Below are 25,222 nucleotides of genomic sequence, written 5' to 3' on the forward strand. Positions count from 1 at the left end.
TGATTTGTTATGCAGCAATGGAAAACTACTGATATAAGTAGAGATGTACCAAAATTTTAAATTGTTCATGTTACAATTTTTCATGTATTTACTTTCAAATTTTTAGCATACATATACTTAATGTGTCTCATAAGTGATTTAGAATTTTTTTTATTTAGACCGACAGTCTTTGCTTATGACTGCAGAATACAGTCAAATTATACTTAGTGTAATTACTGATACACTGGAATTTAAATCTGCCAACCTCACAATTATATTCTATTTGTCTAACCAATTCTGTCTTCTTTCTCTCTCTTTTCTGTCCTTTTAAGGATTAATCACATTTTAAAATATTACTCTATTTTATTAGTTTTTGAGTATTATATTCTTACACTATTATTTTAGTGGCTAACACAGATATTACAAAACTGATCCTTAAATTGTTGATCCTTCAGTTGTTAATTTTACACCTACCCAGACAAAGCAAGAATGTTAAATATTTTATCTCTATTTTCCTTTCTCCCACCTTTTGTGCTAGCATTATGATATATTTTCATTCTACATCACAATATTATTAAAAATTATTGACATTTTAATACTTATACCAAAACATAATATTATTGCTATTTATTTAGATTTATTCTTGCATTTACCTTTTTCTGTTATTATTTAATTTCTGCATTTCTATTATTCTATCTGGTATTGTTTTCCTTCTATTTAAAGCATTCACTTTAACTCTCTCAACATTCGTTTGAAAAAAAATTTGCCTTTATAGTTGAAGAATATTTTTGCTAAGTATGAAATTCTATATTAGCATTTTTCCCAGTAGTATAGAGATTTTATACCAATACCTTCTCTTTTCACCATTTCTGTTAAAATATCAACTCTCAATCTTATTACTGTTTGTTTTATTGTAAAGTGTCCACCTTGGCCGCTTTTGAGAATTTTTTCATTACCCTTTGTTTTCATCAGTTTTACTACAATCTGTGTAGATGGTTTTCCTTTTATTTACTCTGCTTTTAGTTTTTAGCACATTTTGAATTTGTTTTCTCAATGGAAAAAATCTGAGCCATTCATTCAATAATTTATTCTGCTTTATTCTCTCTCTCTCTTTTGTTTGTGTCTCCAGTTATATATATGTTCAAACTTCTTCACCAAGTATCATATATCTCTTATGGTTTTCTTTTTTCTCTGTGATTCCATCTAGATATTTTCTACTCACTATCTTCCAGATTACGGATCCTTTTTTCAGCTGTCACTACATGCTGTTAAGCCAATTTATTTAGTTCTTATTTTCAGTTATGGTAAGTTTTAGTTACATATTGATTTTTTTTATTGTGGTAAAAAACACATAACATAAAGTTTACTATGTTAACCATTTTTTAAGTGTATAATACAATAGTATTAACGATATGCACATTGTTGTGCAGCAAATCTCTAGAATCTTTTCATCTAGAAAAATTGAATTCCACATCCATTGAACAACTCCCTTTTCCCCTCTCTCCTGAGCAACCACCATCCTTTCTGTCTTCTGTCTTTATGAATTTGTCTATTCTAAGTACCTGATATAAGTGGAATCATGCAGTATTTGTCTTTTTGAGACTGGCTTATTTCACTTAGCATAATTTCCTTCTGGTTCATCCATGTAATACAGAAAGATTTCCTTCTTTTCTAAGGCTAAACTAAATAGTATTCCATTGTATACAACGCATTTAAGAAACCCATTCATTTTTTGATGGACATTTATGTTGCTTCCACCTCTTGGATACTGTGAATAAATGCTGCAATAAACATGGATGTGCAATAAACATGGAACACCTTTGACACCCTGTTTTCAATTCTTTTGAATACGTGCTTAGAAATGGGATTGCTGGATTATATGGTAATTCTAATTTTAATTTTTTGAGGAAACTCCATATCATTTTCCATAGCAGCTACCTCAGTTTACATTTCAATCAACAGTGAACAAAGGTTTCAATTTCTCCACATCTTCACCAACACTTATTTTCCTGTTGGTGCTGCATAGTGCTATCTTAACAGTTGTAAAGTGATATCTCATTGTGGATTTGACTTGCATTTCCCTGATGAGTAGTGATGTTGAACATTTTATCATACGCTTATAAGCCAATTGTGTATCTCTGGAGAAATACCTAATTCGAGTCCTTTGCCCATTTTAATTGAATTGTATGTTTTGTTGTTGAGTTACAGGAGTTCTTTATATAGTTTGGATATTAACCCCTTATCAGATATATGGTTTGAAAATAACTTCTGACTCTGTAGGATGTCTTTTCACTCTGTTGATTGTTCCCTTTTTTCCACAGGTTTTAAGTTGACGTAGTCCCATTTGTCTATTTTTGCTTTTGTTGCCTGTGTTTTTGGTGTCACAACTAAGAAATAATTGCCAAATCCAGTGTCATGAAATATTTCCCATTTTCTTTTGGGTGTTCTTTAGTTTCAGGTCTTAGATTTAGGGGGTTTTGTTTTCAGTTGATTTTGTGTATGGTATATGGTAAAGGTCCAATTTCATTCTTTCACATGTGCAAATAATGTTTTACCAGCATCATTTGCTGAACAGGTTATCCTATCCCCTTTGTATAGCCTTGGTATCTTTATCAAAGATTTGACCATATAGGTGATGGTTTATTTATAAGTTCTTTATTCTGTTTCAGTGGTCAATATCTCTGTCTTTATGTGAGTACCATACTGTTTTGATTACTTTGTAATATTTTTGATTAGCTTTGTATCATGTTTTGAAATCAGGAAGTGTAAGGACTCCAGCTTTATGTTGAATCAAGTTGTGTGAGTGGGTATCCTTCCTTTGTTTCTGATCTTAGAGGGAGAACTTGTAGTTATTCACCATTGAGTATGATGTTAGCTATGTGCTTTTCACACGTGACCTTTATTATGTTGTGGTAATTTCCTTCTATTACTAGATTGTTGAATGTTTTTATCACTAAAGAGTGTTGAATTTTGTCAAATGCTTTTTCTGCTTCATCTGAGATGTTCATGTGGTTTTTGTCCTTCATTTTGTTGGTGTGGTATATCACACTGATTGCTTTTCATGTTGAACCATCCTTGCATCCTGAGGATATATCCCACTTGTTTATGATCATTTTAATGTGTAGCTGAATTTGTTTTGCTCGTATTTTTGCAATAATAGTCACTGGGGATATTGCTCTGTAGTTTTCTTTTCTGGTAGTATCTTTGTCTGATTTTGACATCATGTAATGCTGGTCTCATACAATGAGTTTGGAAGTGTTCCCTCTTCAATTTTTTGAGGAGTTTAAAAAGAACTACTGTTAATTCTTAAAATGTTAGGTAGAATTCTCCAGTTAAGCCCTCTAGTTCTGGGCTTTTCTTTGTTGGGAGATTTTTTTATTACTGATTCAATGTTCTTACTGATTATAGGTCTGTCAGATTTTTTAATTTCTTCATTATTCAGTCTTGGTCGGTTGTATGTTTCCAGAAATTTATCCATTTCTTTTAAGTTATCCATTTTGTTGGCATATAATTCTTCAGAGTAGTCTCTTATGAAACTTTTTTATTTCTGTGGCATCAGCTGTAATGTCTCCTTTTTCATTTCTGACATTTGTTGAGTCTTTTCTTTTTTTCTTAGTCTAGCTAAGAGTTTGTCAATTTTGTTGATCTTTAAAAATCTGTTTTTAATATTTTCTATTGTTTTTCTACCCTCTATTTTGTTATTTCTGTTCTAATCTTTGTTATTTCCTTCCTTCTGCTAAATTTGGGTTAGTTTTTTCTAATCCCTTGAGGTGTACAGTTAAATTGTTGATTTTAGATCTTTTTTTAATGTTGGCATTTACTACTATAAACTTCTTAGAGGTTTACTTGTAAACCTCTTAGTTGTGCTTTTGTTGCATCCCATCAGTTTGATATGTTGTCTTCTTTATCATTTTTCTCAAGACATTTTCCAACTTCCTTGTGATTTCTTTAACCCATTGGTTGTTCAAGAGGGTATTGCCTAATTTCCACATATTTTGTGGATTTTCCAGTCTTCCTTTTGCTATTCATTTCTAATTTCATTTCATTGTGGTTATTAAAAAATACTTGTTATGATTTCAATCTTCTTAAAAATTTTAAGACTTGTTTTATGGCCTAACATGTGATCTATCCTGGAGAATGTTTCACGTGTACTTGAGGAGAATGTATATTCTGCTGTTGTTGGGTAGAGTGTGCTGTACATGGCTATGAGGTCCAATTGTTCTATACTGTTTTTCAAGTCTTCTGTTCCTTATTGAACTTCTGTCTGGGTGCTCTATTCATTATTGAAAGTGGGGTACTGAAAACTACTATTTTTGCACTATTTCCTATTTCTCCCTTCAATTCTGTCAGTGTTTGCTTTATATATTTGGGCGATATGTTGTTAGGTGAATATACATTTATAATTTTTATTTCTTTCTGGTGAATTGACTATTTTATCATCATATATTATCCTCCTTTGTCTTTTTGACAGTTTTTGGCGTAAAGTCTATTTTGTCTGATAAAAGTATGCTCACCCTGATGTCTTTTTTTGTTAGCATTTGCATGCAGTATCTTTACCCATCCTTTCATTTCAGGCTATGTACACCCTTATATCTAAAGTGAGTCTCCTGTAGACAGCATACAGTTGGGTCTTCTTTCTTTTTCCATTCTTCCACTCTGTGTCTTTTGATTTGGGAGTTTAATTCATTTATCTTTAAAGAAATGATAGTATAGGACTTACCACTGCCATTTAAAAGTTGTTTTATGCTTATATTGTATTTATTTTGCCCCTTGTTTCCTTTCTTGCTGCCCTCCTTTTGTTTCATTGATTTTTTATAGTGACATGTTTTGATTTGTTTCTCACTTTCTTTTGTTCATATTCTATAGGTATTTTCTTTGCAGTTACCTTGTGTATTATGTAAAACATCTTATAGTTATACTGATCTATTTTAAAGTGACAATTTAACTTCAATTGCATACAAAAACCCTACTCCTTAAGTGGGCTACACTGACCTGCCCATTCCAATACCATGTAGAGCAGACACTGATGTCTTCCCAAAGGCAAAGGGACTAAAGACTGGAAGCAACTCTCACCGATGTACCCAGCAGCCCTTGGGCTTAAACCTGGTCTAAACTTAGAATCACCTGGAGTTAAAACAACATGGATGCTCCCACCCAGATCAATAGACAGACTCTGTGGGGAGGGCACATGTGATGTAATTTCTAAATATTCATCATGTAATACTAGTGGGAAACTGCATGGGAACAACATAGCAAACATTTCTTCTGATTCTTTAAAGTGCATACAAATTTGGAGGGAATCAGGGCCCCACTGTAAGTTATGATTCTCCTGTGGGGCTCATGAAATGGCACCTTTAACAAGTTTTCTTATTGGTGCAGATATTATTCCCTCAGACCCGTATTCAGTAGCACTGAGCTAGAGATATCACGCATAGCACACCTGAGACCACTGAGTAGTTTTTCCAGGGCCTGTTTCCTAGTGGCTGAGCTCCTCCTGGAATAGGTGCGGCCTTGTTGTTGCCTAGGGTAGATGCTGCTGGGTTAGTGGAAATCACATGGTATATTTAAGGTTTAGCGTTGTATGAGGGGTCGCCCTTAGAAATCTACCCCAAAATACCCTTAGTCCTCAGGGCCTTTAGCCCCATCTCCTCTCAGGGCCCACTTGATCCACAGGAACTCCCGGGGGCAAGGCATGACCACCTGTCCTCATGTGAGCTGAGCCTCCATACCCCATAAGATCCAGAGCATGAAGTCTGTTTGAAAATAAACCAAAGGTTTCAGTGGAGGGTGGATTAATATTTTGTGTTATGAATGGACAGAAGCCTTTGAAAACGATGCCATGAATGCATATTTGAGGATTAACAACAGAAGATGTGAACTACATTAAGTAATACAGCATGTTATAATTGAAACAAACACTACTCCTTTCTCTCTCCCCTCACTTTAATGTTAATGATGCTGTAAATTATCAATACATCTCTTTATATTTTGTAACCATTAACACACCTTTATAGTTATAGTTTCCTTTTGTTTTGATTTTTTTACATCTCAGTTGGAGTATAATTGCTTTACAATGGTGTGCTACTTTCTGCTTTATAACAAAGTGATCAGTTATACATATACATATGTTCCCATATCTCTTCCCTATTCCGTCTCCCTCCCTCCCACCCTCCCTAGCCCACCCCTCTAGTGGTCACAAAGCACCGAACTGATCTCCCTATGCTACACGGCTGCTTCCCACTGGCTATCTGTTTTACGTTTGGGAGTGCATATATGTCCATGCCACTCTCTCGCTTTGTCACAGCTTACCCTTCCCCCTCCCCATATCCTTAAGTCCATTCTCTAGTAGGTCTGTGTCTTTATTCCTGTCTTACCCCTAGGTTCTTCATGACATTTTTTCCCTTTAAATTCCATATATATGTGTTAGCATACGGTATTTGTCTTTCTTTTTCTGACTTACTTCACTCTGTATGACAGACTCTAGGTCTATCCACCTCATTACAAATAGCTCAGTTTCGTTTCCTTTTATGGCTGAGTAATATTTCATTGTATATATGTGCCACATCTTCTTTATCCATTCATCCGATGATGGACACTTAGGTTGTTTCCATCTCCTGGCTATTGTAAATAGAGCTACAATGAACATTTTGGTACATGACTCTTTTTGAATTATGGTTTTCTCAAGGTATATGCCCAGGAGTGGGATTGCTGGGTCATAGGGTAGTTCTATTTTTTGGTTTTTAAAGGAACCTCCATACTATTCTCCATAGTGGCTGTACCAATTCACATTCCCACCAGCAGTGCAAGAGTGTTCCCTTTTATCCACACCCTCTCCAGCATTTATTGTTTCTAGATTTTTTGATGATGGCCATTCTGACTGGTATGAGATGATATCTCATTGTAGTTTTGATTTGCATTTCTCTAATGATTAATGATGTTGAGCATTCTTTCATGTGCTTGTTGGCAGTCTGTATATCTTCTTTGGAGAAATGTCTATTTAGGTCTTTGGCCCATTTCTGGATTGGGTTGTTCGTTCTTTTGTTATTGAGCTGCATGAGCTGCTTGTAAATTTTGGAGATTAATCCTTTGTCAGTTGCTTCATTTGCAAATATTTTCTCCCATTCTGAGGGTTGTCTATTGGTCTTGTTTATGGCTTCGTTTGCTGTGCAAAAGCTTTGAAGTTTCATTAGGTCTCATTTGTTTATTTTTGTTTTTATTTCCATTTCTCTGGGAGGTGGGTCAAAAAGACTCTTGCTGTGATTTATGTCATAGAGTGTTCTGCCTATGTTTTCTTCTAAGAGTTTGATAGTTTCTGGCCTAACATTTAGGTCGTTAATCCATTTTGAGCTTATTTTTGTGTATGCTGTTAGGAAGTGACCTAATCTCATACCTTTACATGTACCTGTCCACTTTTCCCAGCACCACTTATTGTAGAGACTGTACTTTCTCCACTGTACATTCCTACCTCCTTTATTAAAGATAAGGTGACCATATGTGTGTGGTTTTATCTCAGGGCTTTCTATCCTGTTCCATTGATCTTTCTGTTTTTGTGCCAGTACCATACTGTCTTGATTACTGTAGCTTTGTAGTATAGTCTGAAGTCACGGAGCCTGATTCCTCCAGCTGCGTTTTTCATTCTCACGATTGCTTTGGCTATTCGGGGTCTTTTGTGTTTCCATACAAATTGTGAAATTTTTTGTTCTAGTTCTGTGAAAAATGCCAGTGGTTGTTTGATAGGGATTGCACTGAATCTGTAGATTGCTTTGGGTAGTAGAGTCATTTTCACAATGTTGATTCTTCCAATCCAAGGACATAGTATCTCTCTCTCCATCTATCTGTATCATCTTTAATTTCTTTCATCAGTGTCTTATAATTTTCTACATACAGGTCTTTCGTCTCCTTAGGTAGGTTTATTCCTAGATATTTTATTCTTTTTGTTGCAATGGTAAATGGGAGTGTTTTCTTCATTTCACTTTCAGATTTTTCATCATTTGTGTATAGGAATGCCAGAGATTTCTGTGCATTAATTTTGTATCCTGCTACTTTACCAAATTCATTGATTAGCTCTAGTAGCTTTCTAGTAGCATGTTTAGCAGTCTCTATGTATAGTATCATGTCATCTGCAAACAGTGACAGCTTTACTTCTTTTCTGATTTGGATTCCTTTTATTTCCTTTTCTTCTCTGACTGCTGTGGCTAAAACTTCCAAAACTACGTTGAATAAGAGGGTTGAGAGTGGACACCCTTGTCTTGTTCCTGATCTTAGTGGAAATGCGTTCAGTATTTCACCATTGAAGACGATGTTGGCTGTGGGTTAGTCATATATGGCTTTATTATGTTGAGGAAAAATCCCTCTATGCCTACTTTCTGCAGGGTTTTAATCATAAATAGGTGTTTATTTTTGTCAAAAGCTTTCTCTGCATCTATTGAGATGATCATGTTTTTTCTCCTTCAATTTGTTAATATGGTGCATCACGTTGATTGATTTGCATATACTGAAGAATCCTTGCATTCCTGGAATAAACCCCACTTGATCATGGTGTATGATCCTTTTAATGTGCTTTTGGATTCTGTTTGCTAGTATTTTGTTGAGGATTTTTGCATCTATGTTCATCAGTGATATTGGCCTGTAGTTTTCTTTCTTTGTGACACCCTTGTCTGGTTTTGGTATCAGAGTGGTGGTGGCCTCGTAGAATGAGTTTGGGAGTGTTCCTCCCTCTGCTACATTTTGGAGGAGTTTGAGAAGGATAGGTGTTAGCTCTTCTTTAAATGTTTGATAGAATTCACCTGTGAAGACATCTGGTCCTGGGCTTTTGTTTGTTGGAAGATTTTTAATCACAGTTTCAATTTCCGTGCTTGTGATTGGCCTGTTCATATTTTCTGTTTTTTCCTGATTCAGTCTTGGCAGGTTGTGCATTTCTAAGAATGTGTCCATTTCTTCCAGGTTGTCCATTTTACTGGCAAAGAGTTGCTTGTTGTAATCTCTCATGATCCTTTGTATTTCTGCAGTGTCAGTTGTTCCTTCTCCTTTTTCATTTCTATTTCTATTGATTTGAGTCTTCTCCCCTTTTTTCTTGATGAGTCTGGCTAATGGTTTATCAATTTTGTTTATCTTCTCAAAGAACCAGCTTTTAGTTTTATTGATCTTTGCTATCGTTTCCTTCATTTCTTTTTCATTTATTTCTGATCTGATCTTTATGATTTCCTTCCTTCTGCTAATTTTGGGTTTTGTTCTTCTTTCTCTAATTGCTTTAGGTGCAAGGTTAGGTTGTTTATTTGAGATGTTTACTTTTTCTTAAGGTAGGATTGTATAGCTATAAACTACCCTCTTAGAACTGCTTTTGCTGCATCCCATAGGTTTTGAGTCGTCGTGTCTCCATTGTCATTTGGTTCTAGGTATTTTTTGATTTCCTCTTTGATTTCATCAGTGATCACCTCGTTATTAAGTAGTGTATTGTCTAGCCTCCATGTGTTTGTATATTTTACAGATCTTTTCCTGTAATTGATATCTAGTCTCATAGCGTTGTGGTCGGAAAAGATACTTGATACAATTTCAATTTTTTAAAATTTACCAAGCTTCATTTGTGATGCAAGATATGATCTATCCTGGAGAATGTTCCATGAGCACTTGAGAAAAATGTGTATTCTGTCGTTTTTGGACCAAATGTCCTATAAATATCCATTAAGTCCATCTTGTTTAATGTATCATTTAAAGCTTGTGTTTCCTTATTTATTTTCATTCTAGGTGATCTGTCCATTGGTGAAAGTGGGTTGTTAAAATCCCCTACTATGAATGTGTTACTGTCGATTACTCCTATTATGGCTGTTAGTATTTGCCTTATGTATTGAGGTGCTCCTATATTGGGTGCATAAATATTTACAATTGTTATATCTTCTTCTGGATTGATCATTATGTAGCGTCCTTCTTTGTCTCTTCTAATAGTCTTTATTTTAAACTCTATTTTGTCTGATATGAGAATTGCTACTCCAGCTTTCTTTTGGTTTCCATTTGCATGGAATATAGTTTTCCATCCCCTCACTTAAAGTCTGTTAGTGTCTCTAGGTCTGAAGTGGGTCTCTTGTAGACAGCATATAAATGGGTCTTGTTTTTGTATCCATTCAGCCCGCCTGTGTCTTTATGTGTGTGTGTGTGGTAGCGGAGCACAGGCTCCAGATGCTCAGGCTCAGCGGCCATGGCTCACGAGCCCAGCCGCTCTGCGCCACGTGGGATTTTCCCGGACCAGGCAATGAACCCGTGTCCCCTGCATCAGCAGGGGGACTCTCAACTACTGCGATACCAGGGAAGCCCCAGTCTGTGTCTTTTGGTGGGAGCATTTAATCCATTTACACTTAAGGTAATTATCGATATGTATGTTCCTATTCCCATTTTAACTGTTTTGGGTTTATTATTGTAGGTCTTTTCCTCCTCTTGTGTTTCTTGCCTAGTGAAGGTCCTTTAGCATTTGTTGTAAAGCTGGTTTGGTGGGGCTGAACTCTCTCGGCTTTTGCTTGTCTGTAAACGTTTTAATTTCTCCATCAAATCTGAATAAGATCCTTGCTGGGTAGAGTAATCTTGGTTGTAGGTTTTTCTCCTTCATCACTTTAAATATGTCCTGCCAGTCCCTTCTGGCTTGCAGAGTTTCTGCTGAAAGATCAGCTGTTAACCTTATGAGGATTCCCTTGTGTGTTATTTGTTGTTTTTCCCTTGCTGCTTTTAATATCTTTTCTTTGTATTTAATTTTTGACAGTTTGATTAATATGTGTCTTGGCGTGTTTCTCCTTGCATTTATCCTGTATGGGACTCTCTGTGCTTCCTGGACTTGATTAACTATTTCCTTTCCCATATTAGGGAAGTTTTCAACTATGATCTCTTCAAATATTTTCTCAGTCCCTTTCTTTTTCTCTTCTTCTTTGGGAACCCCTATAATTCAAATGTTGGTGCATTTAATGTCCCAGAGGTCTCTGAGACTGTCCTCAGTTCTTTTCATTCTTTATTTTTATTCTGCTCTGCAGTAGTTATTTCCACTATTTTATCTTCCAGGTCACTTATCCGTTCTTCTGCCTCAGGTATTCTGCTATTGATCCCATCTAGAGTATTTTTAATTTCATTTATTGTGTTGTTCATCATTGCTTGTTTCATCTTTATGTTCTTCTAGGTCCTCGTTAAATGTTTCTTGCATTTTCTCTATTCTATATCCAAGATTTTGGGTCATCTTTACTATCATTATTCTGAATTCTTTTTCAGGTAGACTGCCTATTTCCTCTTCATTTGTTAGGTCTGGTGGGTTTTTAGTCTGCTCCTTCATCTGCTGTGTGTTTGTCTGTCTTCTCATTTTGCTTATCTTACTGTATTTTGGGTCTCCTTTTTGCAGGCTGCAGGTTCGTAGTTCCTGTTGTTTTTGGTGTCTTTCCCCAGTGGCTAAAGTTGTTTCAGTGGGTTGTGTAGGCTTCCTGGTGGAGGGAACTAGTGCCTGTGTTCTGGTGGATGAGGCTGGATCTTGTTTTTCTGGTGGGCAAGTCCACGTCTGGTGGTGTGTTTTGGGGTGTCTGTGGACTTATTATGATTTTAGGCAGCTTCTCTGCTAATGGGTGGGGCTGTGTTTCTGTCTTGCTAGTTTTTTGGCATAGGGTGTCCAGCACTGTAGCTTGCTGGTCATTGAGTGAAGCTGGGTGCTGGTGTTGAGATGGAGATCTCTGGGAGATTTTCGCCATTTGATACTATGTGGAGCTAGGAGGTCTCTTGTGGACCAGTGTCCTGAAGTTGGCTCTCCCAACTCTCAAAGGCACAGCACTGACTACTGGCTGCAGCACCAAGAGCCTTTCATCCACACGGCTCAGAATAAAAGCACGAAAAAGTAGAAAGAAAAAAAGAAAGAAAGAAAGAAAGAAAGAAAGAAAGAAAGAAAGAAAGAAAGAAAGAAAGAAAGAGAGAGAGAGAAAGAGAGAAATAAAGAAAGAAAGAAAGAAAGAAAAAGAAAGGAGGGAGGGAGGGAGGGAGGGAAGGAAGGAAGGAGGGAAGGAAGGAAGGAAGGAGGGAAGGAAGGAAGGAGGGAAGGAAGGAAGAAAGAAAAGGAAGAAAGAGGAAAGAGGATGAAAAAAGGTAAGATAAAATAAACTAAAGTTATTAAAATAAAAATTAAGAAAAACAATTCTTTTTAAGAAAAATAAACAAGAACAAAAAAAACGGAAAGAACCGTAGGATAAATGGTGACAGCAAAGCTATACAGACAAAATCTCACACAGAAACATACACACTCACAAAAAGAGGAAAAGGGGAAAAAATAGTCAATCTTGCTCTCAAAGTCCACCTCCTCAATTTGGGATGATTCGTTGTCTATTCATGTATTCCACAGATGCAGGGTACATTAAGGTGATTGTGGAGCTTTAATCCGCTGCATCTGAGGCTGCTGGGAGAGATTTCCCTTTATCTTCTTTGTTTGCACAGCTCCCGGGGCTCAGCTTTGGATTTGGCCCTGCCTCTGCGTGTAGGTCGCCGGAGGGCGTCTGTTCTTCGCTCAGACAGGACGGGCTTAAAGGAGCAGCTGCTTCGGGGACTCTGGCTCACTCAGGCCGGTGCGAGGGAGGGGTGAGGATGCGGGGCAAGCCTGCAGTGGCAGAGGCCGGTGGGACGTTGCACCAGCCTGAGGCGCGCTGTGCGTTCTCACGGGGAAATTGTCCCTGGATCCCAGGACCCTGGCAGTGGCGGGCTGCACAGCCTCCCTGGAAGGGAGGTGTGGATAGTGACCTGTGCTCGCACACAGGCTTCTTGGTGGTGGCACCAGCAGCCTTAGCGTCTCATGCCCGTCTCTGGGGTCCGCGCTGTTAGCTGCGGCTTGCGCCCGTCTCTGGAGCTCCTTTAAGCAGCGCTCTTTATCCCCTCTCCTCGCGCACGAGGAAAGAAAAAGTCTCTTGCCTCTTCGGCAGATCCAGACATTTCCCCCGACTCCCTCCCGGCTAGCCGTGGTGCACTAACCCCTTCAGGCTCTGTTCACTCTGCCAACCCCAGTCCTCTCCCTGCGCTCCGACTGAAGCCCAAGCCTCAGCTCCCAGCCCCACCCGCCCCTGCAGGTGAGCAGACAAGCCTCTCGGGCTGAAGTGAGTGCTGGTCGGCACTGATCCTCTGTGCGGGAATCTCTCCGCTTTGCCCTTCGCACCTCTGTTGCTGTGCTCTCCTCTGCAGCTCCGAAGCTTTCCCTCCTATAGTTATAGTTTTTAAAAATGCTTTTATCTTTTAAATTCTACACCTGAATTTAAAGTGATTCATGCACCACCACTACAGTGTTATAGGATACTGTTTTTGTCTGTGTATTTACTTTTACCAGAGAGCTTTATATTTTCATATGCTTTCATTTTGTCTAGTGTTCATCCATTTCAACTCAAAGGACTCCCTTTATCAATTCTTGTGAGGCAGGTATAGTGGTAATAAATGGTTTGTTTTGTTTGTTTTTTGTTTTTTTGCGGTACACGGCCTGTCACTCTCATGGCCTCTCCCATTGCGGAGCACAGGCTCCGGACACGCAGCCTCAGCGGCCATGGCTCACGGGCCCAGCCGCTCTGTGGCATGTGAGATATTCCCGGACCGGGGCACGAACCCGTGTCCCCTGCATTGGTAGGCGGACTCTCAACCACTGCGCCACCAGGGTAGCCCTGGTTTCAATTTTTGTTTATCTTGGAAGGTCTTTATTTCTCCTTCATTTTTGAAGTACAGTTTTCCAGATATAGTGTCCCATGTCTGGCTTTTCTTTTTTCTTTATGCACTTTAAATATATCATCCTTCTCCCTTCTAGCCTGTAATATTTCTGCTGAGAAATACAATGATAATCTCATGACATTTTTCATACAGATAATGAGTAGCTTTTCTGTTGCTGCTTTTAAGATTGTTTCTTTGTCTTTGACAATTCGATTATAATGTGTCTCAGTGTGGACCTCTTTGGGTTCATCCTCATTAGAATATTCTGATACATATCCAATGAATATGGAAGTCCATTTACCTCCTCAGATTTGAGAAGTTTTTAGCCAAGATTTCTTCAAATTGGTTCTCTGTCCCATTCTCTCTCTAGTCTTCTGGGACTTCCATAATGCTATACTGGTATGTTTGATGGTTTCCCATAAGTCCTTTAGGCATTCGCCACTTTTCTTCATTCTTTTTCCTTTTGTTCCTCTGACTCAGTGATTTCTTATTACCTATCTTCAAGAAGTTTGCTGGTTCTTTCTTCTGATTAAATCTGCTGTTAATCCCTTCTAGTAAAATCTTCAATTCAGTTATTGTATTCTTTAAGAGTTTCTTTCTGGTTCTTTTTAAAAGTTTCTACCTCTTTGTTGATATTTTCATTTCATTCATACATCATTTTCCTGATTTCATTTAGTTGTCTACCTGTGTTCTCTTTTCATGCATTGAGCTTCTTTAAGACAGTTATTTTCAACTGCTTGTCAGGTAATTCACAGATACCAAATTGTTTAGGGTCAGTTTCTAGATAATTATCTTGTTCCTTTGATTGGGTTGTGTTTGTCTGTTTCTTCCTGGACCTTGTTATTTTTTACTGTGAATTTAGCATTTGGAAAACAGCCACCTGTTATGGACGGCTTTATACAGGGGAAGACCTTCTCCAAGCTCAAGATCCTTGGGGTCTCTCAAACCTTCAATGGGGATGCATCTTCTCTGGGACTGTATGTGTAATTTCCCAATTAGAGAGGTTTGCTAGTTTCTTTTTCAGGAGCTTGCATCTCTTGCTCCTTCTATTATCTGTCTTAGTTCTGCAAGTTTCTTAGCACTTCAATAAGCCACTGAGCTCTCTTTTGTTCTCTGCAGCCCCCAGGCATCCAGGTTCCATCAGTACTCTGACTCAGGGGAGATAAAAACTAGTCTCTTTGGAAGTCCCCTGAAAAGCAGGAACATTGGATGTACAGTCTACTCCACTACTTCCCTCTCATGAGAGAAGATTCCTCCTGAACAAGAGCTGTGCCAATTTGGGGAAGAAGCTGATATAGTTGAAATAAAATGGCTGTTTTTACCCATTTCAGTGTGGCTACTCTTGGCTTTGAGCTCCCCTGGGGTACTATGATTTCCTAATTGGTTTCTAGAGTTTTCATAAAGGTTTTTGGACCATATATTGTTGCATCAGTGTGCCTGTGGGAGAACGAGGTCTGGGGCTACTTATTTTGACATCTTGCTGATGTCACTCTCCATCGATTCTTTTTTTTTTTTTTTTTTGCGGTATGCGGGCCTCTCACTGTCGTGGCCTCTCCCATTGCAGAGCACAGGCTTCGGACGCGCAGGCTCAGCGGCCATGGCTCACGGGCCCAGCCGCTCCGCGGCATGTGGGATCCTCCCAGAACGGGGCACGAACCCGTGTCCCCTGCATCGGCAGGCAGACTCTCAACCACTGTGCCACCAGGGAAGCCCTCCATTGATTCTTTTATAAAGTATTTTTCTGTCCTTCTTCTCTAAACCTGATTATACTGTGGTATTTGAAGTGAGTGTATTGTTAATGGCATAGCGTTGGTTTATGTTTTTTAATCCACTCCACTAATCAATGCATTTGAATTGATGTATTTAGACCATTTACATTTAAGCCTTAACACTTCCATGATTAATTAAGACCGTCTTTTTTTTTTCTTTTCTATTTTTCCCTCTTTTATTGTCACTGTTTCTTCCCCCTGCTTTCCTGTAGGTTAATTGAATTATTTTAGTACATCCATTTTTATGTGTCAATAATGTTTTTCAGTGTATCTCTTAGCCCAGATCTTTTTACAGCATTGCTTTAGGTACTGTATTGTAATATTCATTTAACTTGTCACAGTCTACTGGTGTTATCATACTACCATTTTAAGGGAAGTATAAAAACCTTACCTTTCTTTATACCAGTTTACCCTCACCCATTTATAATTACCTTAAATATTTCCTCTATACATATGTAGAACCACATCAAACAATGTAACCATAATATTTTCTTCAACCATCAAATATAATTTTAACAACTCAAGAGAAAGCAAGCCTATTGTATTAACCCATATTTTTGCTTACTGTGTTCTTCCTTCCTTCCTCATATTCCAAGGTTCCTTCTTTTATCATTTGCTTTCTGTTTACAGAATTTCCTTTAGCCATTCTTTCAGAGTAGTCTGATGTTGACATAGTCTTAGTTTCCCTCATCTTAGAATGTATTAATTTCTAATTAATTCCTGGAAGATATTTTTGCTGGGTATATTATTCTAGGCTGCCAGTTCTTTTCTTTCAGCACTGAAAAAGATTCAGGTTTCCTCTGGCCTCCATGGTTTCTAATGGAAATATGCCATCGTTCAAATTGATTTTGCCCTGTTGGTGAGGTGTGATTTCTCTTTTGCTGTTTTCATATTTTTTTCCTTGGTGTTTAGTATTCAAAAGTTTGACTATGATGTGTCTTAATGTGAATTTCTTGTGGTTCGCTCACCTTCTGCAATCTCTAGGTTCATGTCTTTTGCCAAATTTGGGAAGTTTTCAACCATTATTTCCTTATGAACTTTTTAAGCTCTGTTCTTTCCTCCTTCCTCACTGGACTTCCATTGACAAAAAAGGGGAGGGTATATGGCTCCTCATTACTGCTGGGCAGTGCTGGGAATTCTCTCCCCACATTATCTCTGTCACCACAGGTAATGAGTTTCACTACCATTCAGCAGGGTTAAAAGTCCCAGCACCCTACTCAGCCTTAGCTCAGTGTCAGAAACTGACACCCCCTTCATGGGCAAGTTGAGGCACCTTATTATGGCCTGATGAGGGTGAAAGTCCACGCTCTCCACTCAACCTTTGATGAAGTGGGTAGGGGTGGAGTCATAGTTTTTTTCTGTGTTGGTTAGCTATAATAGAAAGATTATTTTCTAAAAGTTTACTGTCTTTATAGGCTTCTCCTTTCCTCACCTTTTGGCTAGAGAGAGCTAGCTTTCGTTGGGCTTTTTAGGTTTGTGCCTGCAGCTCCAGGTTGCCAGCTTCTTCAGCTCCAATTCTGGGATATATAAGGCAAAAAGAAAAGCCAGGAAACTCACTTCCATGTCATTCCTTGAGTCTTTGGGGACCTATCCAGTCTGACTTCTCTCCATCTTTTCCAGTCATATTATAATAATATCCAGGGGTTTTAATTGTACTTAGTGGGAAGAATAGGGAAAAGTACATCTATTCCATACCTCATAAGCAGAACTCCTTATGATCTTTTAAGTCTTATCTTTATCTGTTGCTATGTTTCCATTTTCATTCCTAATATTAGAGCATGAAGTGGGTTGCTATAGGAAGTAACAACATTTCCGACGCTGTAAGTTTTGAAGTATACTTTAAATAGCCACTTGATGGAGATACAGAGCACTGATTCCTGGATTTAGATGGAATCAAGAGATATTGGTAAGGGCCTGTCTAAGGCTAATAATCTATGATTTCTACAGAAATTCTTCTTTGACTAATCTCTCATGATTTTTCTATCTCTGACTTTCTTCTGGTCTTATAATCTATACTTACTTATTTTTGTTATATGTCTATGTTTTCAATGATTTGATTTTATCTTCTATAAAGGTTATAATCTTTGGATAGAAGCTGTGTCTTATATTTTAATTTAAACTGTCAGCATTCCTACAGCACAATTATGGGAAAGTGTGAAAATTCAATGAAATCTTTTTGATGATAAATTGATAAACTCATAAATCACATCCCACTTACCCAGTAATAATAATTTCTGGAAATGTCTGTGTGCCAAGGTTCCAAGCTCCTCCACTGATTGGCCACTCCTAAACAGATTATGTGGGAAGAATTTGTAAGTTTTATTTTTTAAATTTAAATAACTTAGAAATTTAAAATAAAAATATTTTAAAATAACAGTAAAAGTTTCACTTAAAATAACTAGCTGTTAAGTAATGAAGAATGAAATGTGTACCTATTTTTTAACTCCTTCATTGAACAAACAATTCCAAATGCAAAATTTCATATCCTTTAAAAATATAGATTTTAACAAATATTACCATTCATATTAAAAATGCAAAGAAGTATCTTTAATCATACAAATGTGGTGTTGCTACATTTTCCATGTAGTCTATGTACCTCAAAACTGTGGTGGTGCCATTTAACACAAAATACTATGTAAATTGTGCCCCCTGGAGTTGTCCATCTCAACAGTCCTGTTCAAATAACAGAAATCATAATGGGGGGGGTCTTTTATAATTGTAAGTATTTGAATCCTGTAGTTAAATATAACAAAATGGAATTCTAGAAAGTTACTTAATGAAAGTCTTTGACAATTATGTCTTATTAACCATTGATTGATAAGAAATAACTAGAGAGAGTTGACTCCTGAATTTCTTAAAACGTAATCCTTCACCTAAAATAATCAAAGGTAACATCTTATGATTCAAGCATATGTTAGGTTAAACATATATTTAGTATATAAATAAATATGATAGGTAAGTATATCTTAGTAGATAATTGTATACTTTTTATATAAGAAATTTATATTCTCGTAGACTTAAAGCTATGTAGCATTTAGGAAATTTGAATTTCAGAAATTATGTCTTTTATAGATGCCAGTTTATGACTTGAAAAGAATTTAGTTCAAGTCTTCTTCTATGGAAAGTCAGAAAATAACAGAAAAAAGTATGATCATATGATATGGATATGAATACAAGAAAATTTCTAATTGTTGCTTTTACCTTATTACTGTATCCTTGTTTTTTATGCTTGACTCCTATAGAGTAGAGCACTAGAATCAAATCTGGTGGGCAATCAGCAAAGTATGCTGTGCACGTAACTGGTGATTCATGAATGTCCATGGGATATGGATTTTCAAAGATAGGAAAGCTAATAGATAAAGATAATATATTAGTGACATTTTGCACTGATATAAAAATGAAATAACTTTTATAAAACAAACCCTAAACTCTTCTAAATATTGATTATATTGAATATATTTCACATAATTGTTTTTTAAGCATCATAAAACAATGATCACCTGAACAAGAATTCTCTTTTAAAAATATATATCTATAAAATGTAATATGAATACTGGTAGAATTTTACTTGAATAAACTCATTTTCTTTCCAGTAATTTCAAAATTGCACAGTGATATCGCTTTCTACAATGGATAGACTAAATTATGTTAAATTGAAAATATGTAGCAAGTTGACTTATCAGTCAGTTTATTAAAACATTATCAACTAGGTACTTTATCTACATACAATTTTATCTATATATTTATATAATACACGTATTAAAATATCTTAGAAAATTTTCCATGCTCTCCAAGGGACATAATACATAGGCAAGTATTTTGGCTTTGTATTTTTATAGGGAGTAGCTGAAAGTTGTGTGTGCAATGTAGGTATGTGTGTGATTACACGTTTAAGATTGTTTCCTATGTAAACTAGAAAACAGTGGAAATGCAGACCTATGGCTGTAGTAAATTTCATATCCTCAAGCCATATATCATTTTAAAAAGGGGTATCAGTAAGAACCAAATTAAGAATTCTTAGAACCACAATATATTGTACACTTCTCATGTACCAGATGTACCAGGTACTGTAGTAGATGGAATGGAGTATTATTCTATGCTGCATCCGTTCTCAGTCTGTGTGATCATGTTACTTCTGATACAGCGTGCTTTTGGGGGGTGGGGAGGACTATTAAAAATAATTTTCCCCATATTATAGGAACTTAATCAGAAACTTAGTTCAAACACCAGAAAGAGTTTGGTGTGTGTGTGTGTGTGTGTGTGTGTGTGTGTGTCTATGTGTGTGTTGACAGCGGTTCTCTTCCCTCCAATCTTAATGGTTTCCCAGAGAAGAATAGTAGTATATGCAAAATCACATGGAAAGAAGAAAGTTGTGTTTAATAAATGGCAAGTAGTTTAAACTGAATGGATCAGAGGTTCCCTGTTTCAGAGCAGAAATTATCAATATTTCTAATATTGAAGAATTAGAAGTAAAATAAGTGGATCACCTTAAAGATCAGATCTACAATTTGGGATTTGATAATAGCAAGAGATTACAATGATAGACTCCTGAGAAGGTGAACAATATCATGGAAATGTTTGGGGAAAATAACTTTATTATATTGGCAAAGAGTAGAAAAATGACATTTAAGAAAGAAATAACTAAAAATGTATTACAAAAATTTACGTGTGAAAGTGTGAACTGGTTGTTGTAGAAATGTAAACAAGATGTAAATCCAAGAAGAGGAAAAATTTTCAAGCCCTAATGCTTGCTTTCATGTAGAGGATTAACTGGAAAAGAAGGAAGGAAGGAATAAATTAATTTGAAAAATGAGTACAAAGCTGCAGTTTAATTGTTAACATTAAACATGGCTAAAAGTAACTATCTGGAGGGAAAGAGAACATGTTCAGTTTTTCCACATTAAACTTCTTGTAATAGACAACAAAATAGGAATGTCACATAGATTTTAAAACATGGTGCTGAAGAAGGCAAAATATTAGATAAAAACGTGCAAACAAAACGTCAATTCACATACTTATATAAGGTAATGAAAAGCATAAGAATTAATGTATAAAAATAGTAACTTTTATGCTATATGTATTTTACCACAATAAAAAAGTTTTAAAAAGAATAAATGTATATGCTAAAGAATGTGAGTATTAAAGACAAAGTATAGTGGGCCTTGGAGGATGTTAGACAATTAGACAAGGTATGAGGAACCAACAAATATGACACAGAAGGAAGAGGTGACTACCAGTGAGATCAGAAAAGTATATTTTAATAAAACCTATATTAGAACTTAGAGAAAGAGGCATAAATCCACACTCGTACACAAAACTTAATCAGGTTTTATGCTGATAAATAGAGCAGCTAGGCAGAATTCAGTTATGGTGATATTATGGACCAACCCTATTCCCTTTCAAAATATTGAAATACTATGTGATGCAAATTATCACAAAGAAGAACTCTGGCTCTTACATTCACAAACTACACTGAGAGTAAAACTCAGACTGTACTTCATCCAACAAAAATTTATTAAGAACCTACTTCATGTGGAGACAAAACCTGTCCTTCATGAGGCTTACAGTCTAGTAGGGAGACAATCTTTAAAACAATAACAAATGGAAAATTTAATCTGTGTCAAAGCTATGAAGGACAGGAACATGGATCTAAGACAGCCCTTAATAGGATATTTGACCAAATTATACAGATAATGAAAGATTTTCTTTAATGAGTAAACGATATCTGAGTTGAGATTCTTATAGATGTTAGTAAGGAGAAAAAGGAATGGAAGATTATTCCATGCAGAGAAGAGAGAATGTACAAAAGCTCTGCAAATATAACAGGCTAAAAAATGATCAGTGAGTCTAGAACAAAGAATGAGGGAAAATGAGCTTCATGCCTATCATCATTGATAATGAAAATATGTAGCAGGAAGACAGTGTTCAACAGTTTCAAGTCTACTTTTACTGTCCATGTAAAGTAGTGGAGAGCACCACTCTAACAGCAATATTTTATATTTGTTTCTACTGCCCACAACATAATGAAAAAGAAAAGAAAGTAAAAGAAGGCGTCTATCATCTCTTGCCTTGAGATCCTGATCTTCTGTATTGTCTGCCACAGTAGTTCAATAATAATTTTATCATGTGCTATTTTCCTTTAGTCAATAAAGCAGATGGACAAACAGTACATTATGTAATTTTTGTAACAATTGTTTTTTGCTTAGGGAAATAGCAGAAATGTGATCCATTTTATGTGTTTGGAGTCCCCAAAGGCATCTTTTTAAACATTAGGTGTTGCCTTTAAAATATCTTACAATATTCTCAGTGTCCCCTAAACTCTCCTGGTTTAGTTTTCATTATTGAACCAAATTACATTTTTGTAATTCTAGCAAAACAATATTACACATAAAGAATATTTACCATCTAAAGAATTCTAATGCCAATTATCTATAATGTCCTCCTATATTTTAATTACAATAAATAGAGTCTAAAATAGTGTTAATCCGTACATGGACAACTTACTTGCTTTGTGTCAGATCAATTACAATGAGATCTTTCTCCAGAAGTACAGCAACGGCATAGGGTTCTTGAAATTCTACAAGTAGAAAAGAAAAATGGAAAAGTTTTCATACTTAACATTTTATAAAATCACCAAACTTGTATTTCCTTTATCTCCTGTATAAATGTTATTTAAATGATTTGAGAAGACCAAAGTATGAGCTAAAATAAGAAGTAACAAAGAGCACTTTTTAAAAATATATGTTGTCCATTGTAAAGCAATTATACTCCAATAAAGATGTTTTAAAAAAAGAGAGAGGGGCTTCCCTGGCGGCACAGTGGTTAAGAATCCGCCTGCCAGTACAGAGGACACGGGTTCGAGCCCTGGTCCGGGAAGATCCCACATGCAGCGGAGCAACTAAGCCCGTGCGCCACAACTACTGAGCCTGAGTTCTAGAGCCCGTGAGCTACAACTACTGAATCCTGCGCGCCTAGAGCTTGTACTCCGCAACAAGAGAAGCCACCGCAATGAGAAGCCCGTTCACCGCACTGCTACGGCGTGTAGCAATGAAGACCCAACGCAGACAAAAATAAATAAAATAAAAAAAAAAAGAGAAAAAGAAAAACGTGGGACTCAAAAAAATATATATATATATGTTGTGTTTCTCAAACAATGTTTAAGACCATTATAGGAAACAAGGAAAAAATGAGAAGTTGCATAGCATAGAGTTAAATATTATCTCAATAATCATGATAGTAGTAGATTATTTGAAGAGAGTGAGTCTGTTATCTCCATCTCACATTTATCTTAGTCTTCCATAACCTTCCATTTCAGATCTGATTTCATGCCTACAGGAGATATACTAAGGAAACAGTTCTGCTTCTCTCAGTTGTGATACATATTCACCTCCCTATGAGAGCAACACTCCTTATACTAAAAAAATTACTTTCAATTCAATGTGATTTAACAGGTACTTAAAGACTTCCTACTATGTGCCCAGGAGTATATATCTCAAAAAATCAGAGTCTGAGGATAGCCCAGGATTTTCAAGTTCTTAAAATTCAACCCTTCCTTTCTCCCTTTCTCCATCCTCTCTTCCTTCCTTCAAGATGTTTCAGAAACTGTCTTAAGAACAAAGGATATATGGGGAATAAGAATGTCAAGGTCTTTGTTCTAATAAAGTTTACAATCTAGTGGTACATACAAACAATGAACAAGTAAACAAATAATATTAATTCAGAAAGTAAAGTGAACTATGAAAAAAATAACAAGGGTAATAGTACAAGAAATGACTTCTGGTTGGTGGGGGAACACTAATTTAGTTATAGTGGTCAAGGAAGACATTGCTTTCCATCTGTAATAAAGGACTAATAAAGGAAAGCCACAGTTACAGTGTTAGCTCAATTTAAGGAGAAAAGTATTTACAAAAACATTTTACATACATGGTATTTGATTCTCAGTAGCTAGAGCATGTATCATCATTTTTTCATTTCATAAAGAAAACTGGAGTCCAAAGAGGTTACGAGATTGGCACAAGGTTACAAAACTAGTAAGTTATAAACCTGAAACTTTAATGCATGCTGTTTTCATTATACCAGCAGTTTCTACTGGCTAGTTTAAGAGGTATTTAATCCTAAACTCAACAATCACTTGGCAGGAATTTTGTATTCAAGAGTATTCAAGTCTTGAATGGTAAATTAAAATAGATGGCCTTCACAGTCCTTCCAGTCCTGAGAAGCTACAGAACCTATTCATATTTATTTTTTAAGTCACAAGCTATGAGAGAAAAACTAGAATCAAAAAAACACAAAAAAACAAAAACTGAGGAGCCTGACCTTGTTTGGGTGCATATTTATACAACAGTATACAGTCCTCAAACTATTTGCTACTCAAACTTTTTCAAACTGAGACATTTCCCCTCTTCTCCCTTATCTCTTAGAGCTGTTTTAAGTTTTCAACATTATTTCAAAACGTTTCAGGGTTTGGGGATTTTTTTGTTTGTTTTTCAGTTTGAAGAATACTACAAGTTTCCTCTTTGTCTTCTCATCCCTCTCTAGGAAAATCACTGGTTGGGAAGCAATGGCTACAAAAATAAAACAGCTGAGACATTGGCATGAATGAGCAAAAGTCTTAAATAAATTTTTATTTTAGGTAATTACACCTGCTTTAGATTATTGTTTCTTTTCAAATAATAAAAACTGGTAGCAAAAGTTTCACATTTGTAGAAGTACTTGGTGTGCTGTGGTAACCACTGAATAAAAAGATTTCTTTTGGAGTCAGTGTTAGGTTCAATTTGTGTCTATTATTTATTAACAGTTTGATCCTAGGCAAATTAGTTAACTTCTTTGATTTTCAATTTCTCTACCCATTGAAATGGCAAAATAATACTACCTTAGACTGTTAATAAAGATTAGATGTATATAAAGATGTTTGATGCAAAGGCTGGCTTATAGTAAGTACTCAATAGATGCCAACTGTATTACTTTTTTTATTAGATTGGTTGTTTTTGAGCAGGCTCAGCCTTTTAACCCTAGCCCCCAACAAGATGGAAAAGCTCTATCATAAATACTTCTCTGAAGAGAAATGCATTATTTATGACACTTGTAGAAGACCAGATACAATTAAATATAGATGCAAAACTGACAAATTCGGAGTATAGTTGGTTAGTTACTCTGGGCAATGCCCCCTGAGATAAGAGGATTAGGCATTTGTGTTCTTTGAGAAATAGGCTGAATTGTCAGATGTCACAAATGATTCAGCAATATTAAAAACTGTTAATAAGTGTATTTTGTTTAACATATGCATAACACATCATTATGTGCCTATAAAGGAGATTAAAGTTCCATATTTACTAATATGGAATCATAATCAAAATACTGTACACTGTTAAGTGAAAAAAGTGTGATACAGAACAACATATAGAGTATGCTGTCATTTGTATAAAAAAGATAATGCATATATGCATTCATTATTTGGGGGAGAATACATAAGAAACTTAGTAATAGTGGTTGCCCCTGGAAGGGCAGTGAGAAAGTTTTAACTATATACTGTTGTGTATTGTAGGGTTCTTTCTTGACATTTTCATGTACTATTGTTTTAATCAGAAATAGTTAATAAAATACACTTATATTTTACTGAGTAAAGTTAAACTATTTCTCCCAGCTCCTAGTAAGTAAAAAGTTCCATCCTCACTACCACTGCTCTGAAAAGCAAAGTAATATATGTGGCTTGGAAGTGATTAGGCTTGGTTACAGTACATTTATAATTTGTTTAACATTATTAGAAACTGTCCTAACATCTCTAC

At 36.1% G+C, this 25,222-nt stretch overlaps 1 protein-coding gene across 2 annotated transcripts in view; it reads right to left on the reverse strand.

Annotated features, from left to right (window-relative positions):
- STXBP5L (syntaxin binding protein 5L) overlaps positions 1 to 25,222 on the reverse strand; it is a 398,063-nt gene that overhangs the window by 152,800 nt on the left and 220,041 nt on the right. For both annotated transcript variants that reach the window (XM_065875972.1, XM_065875974.1), the window contains exons 11-13: positions 21,942 to 22,014; positions 18,639 to 18,786; positions 17,656 to 17,723 (exon numbers count right to left, since the gene is read on the reverse strand). In XM_065875972.1, the coding sequence (XP_065732044.1) occupies positions 17,656 to 17,723; positions 18,639 to 18,786; positions 21,942 to 22,014 (289 nt within the window). The remainder of the gene's footprint in view (positions 1 to 17,655; positions 17,724 to 18,638; positions 18,787 to 21,941; positions 22,015 to 25,222) is intronic.

The sequence above is a fragment of the Phocoena phocoena genome, chromosome 4 (genome assembly GCF_963924675.1).
Source record: "Phocoena phocoena chromosome 4, mPhoPho1.1, whole genome shotgun sequence".
Taxonomy (NCBI): Eukaryota; Metazoa; Chordata; class Mammalia; order Artiodactyla; family Phocoenidae; genus Phocoena; species Phocoena phocoena.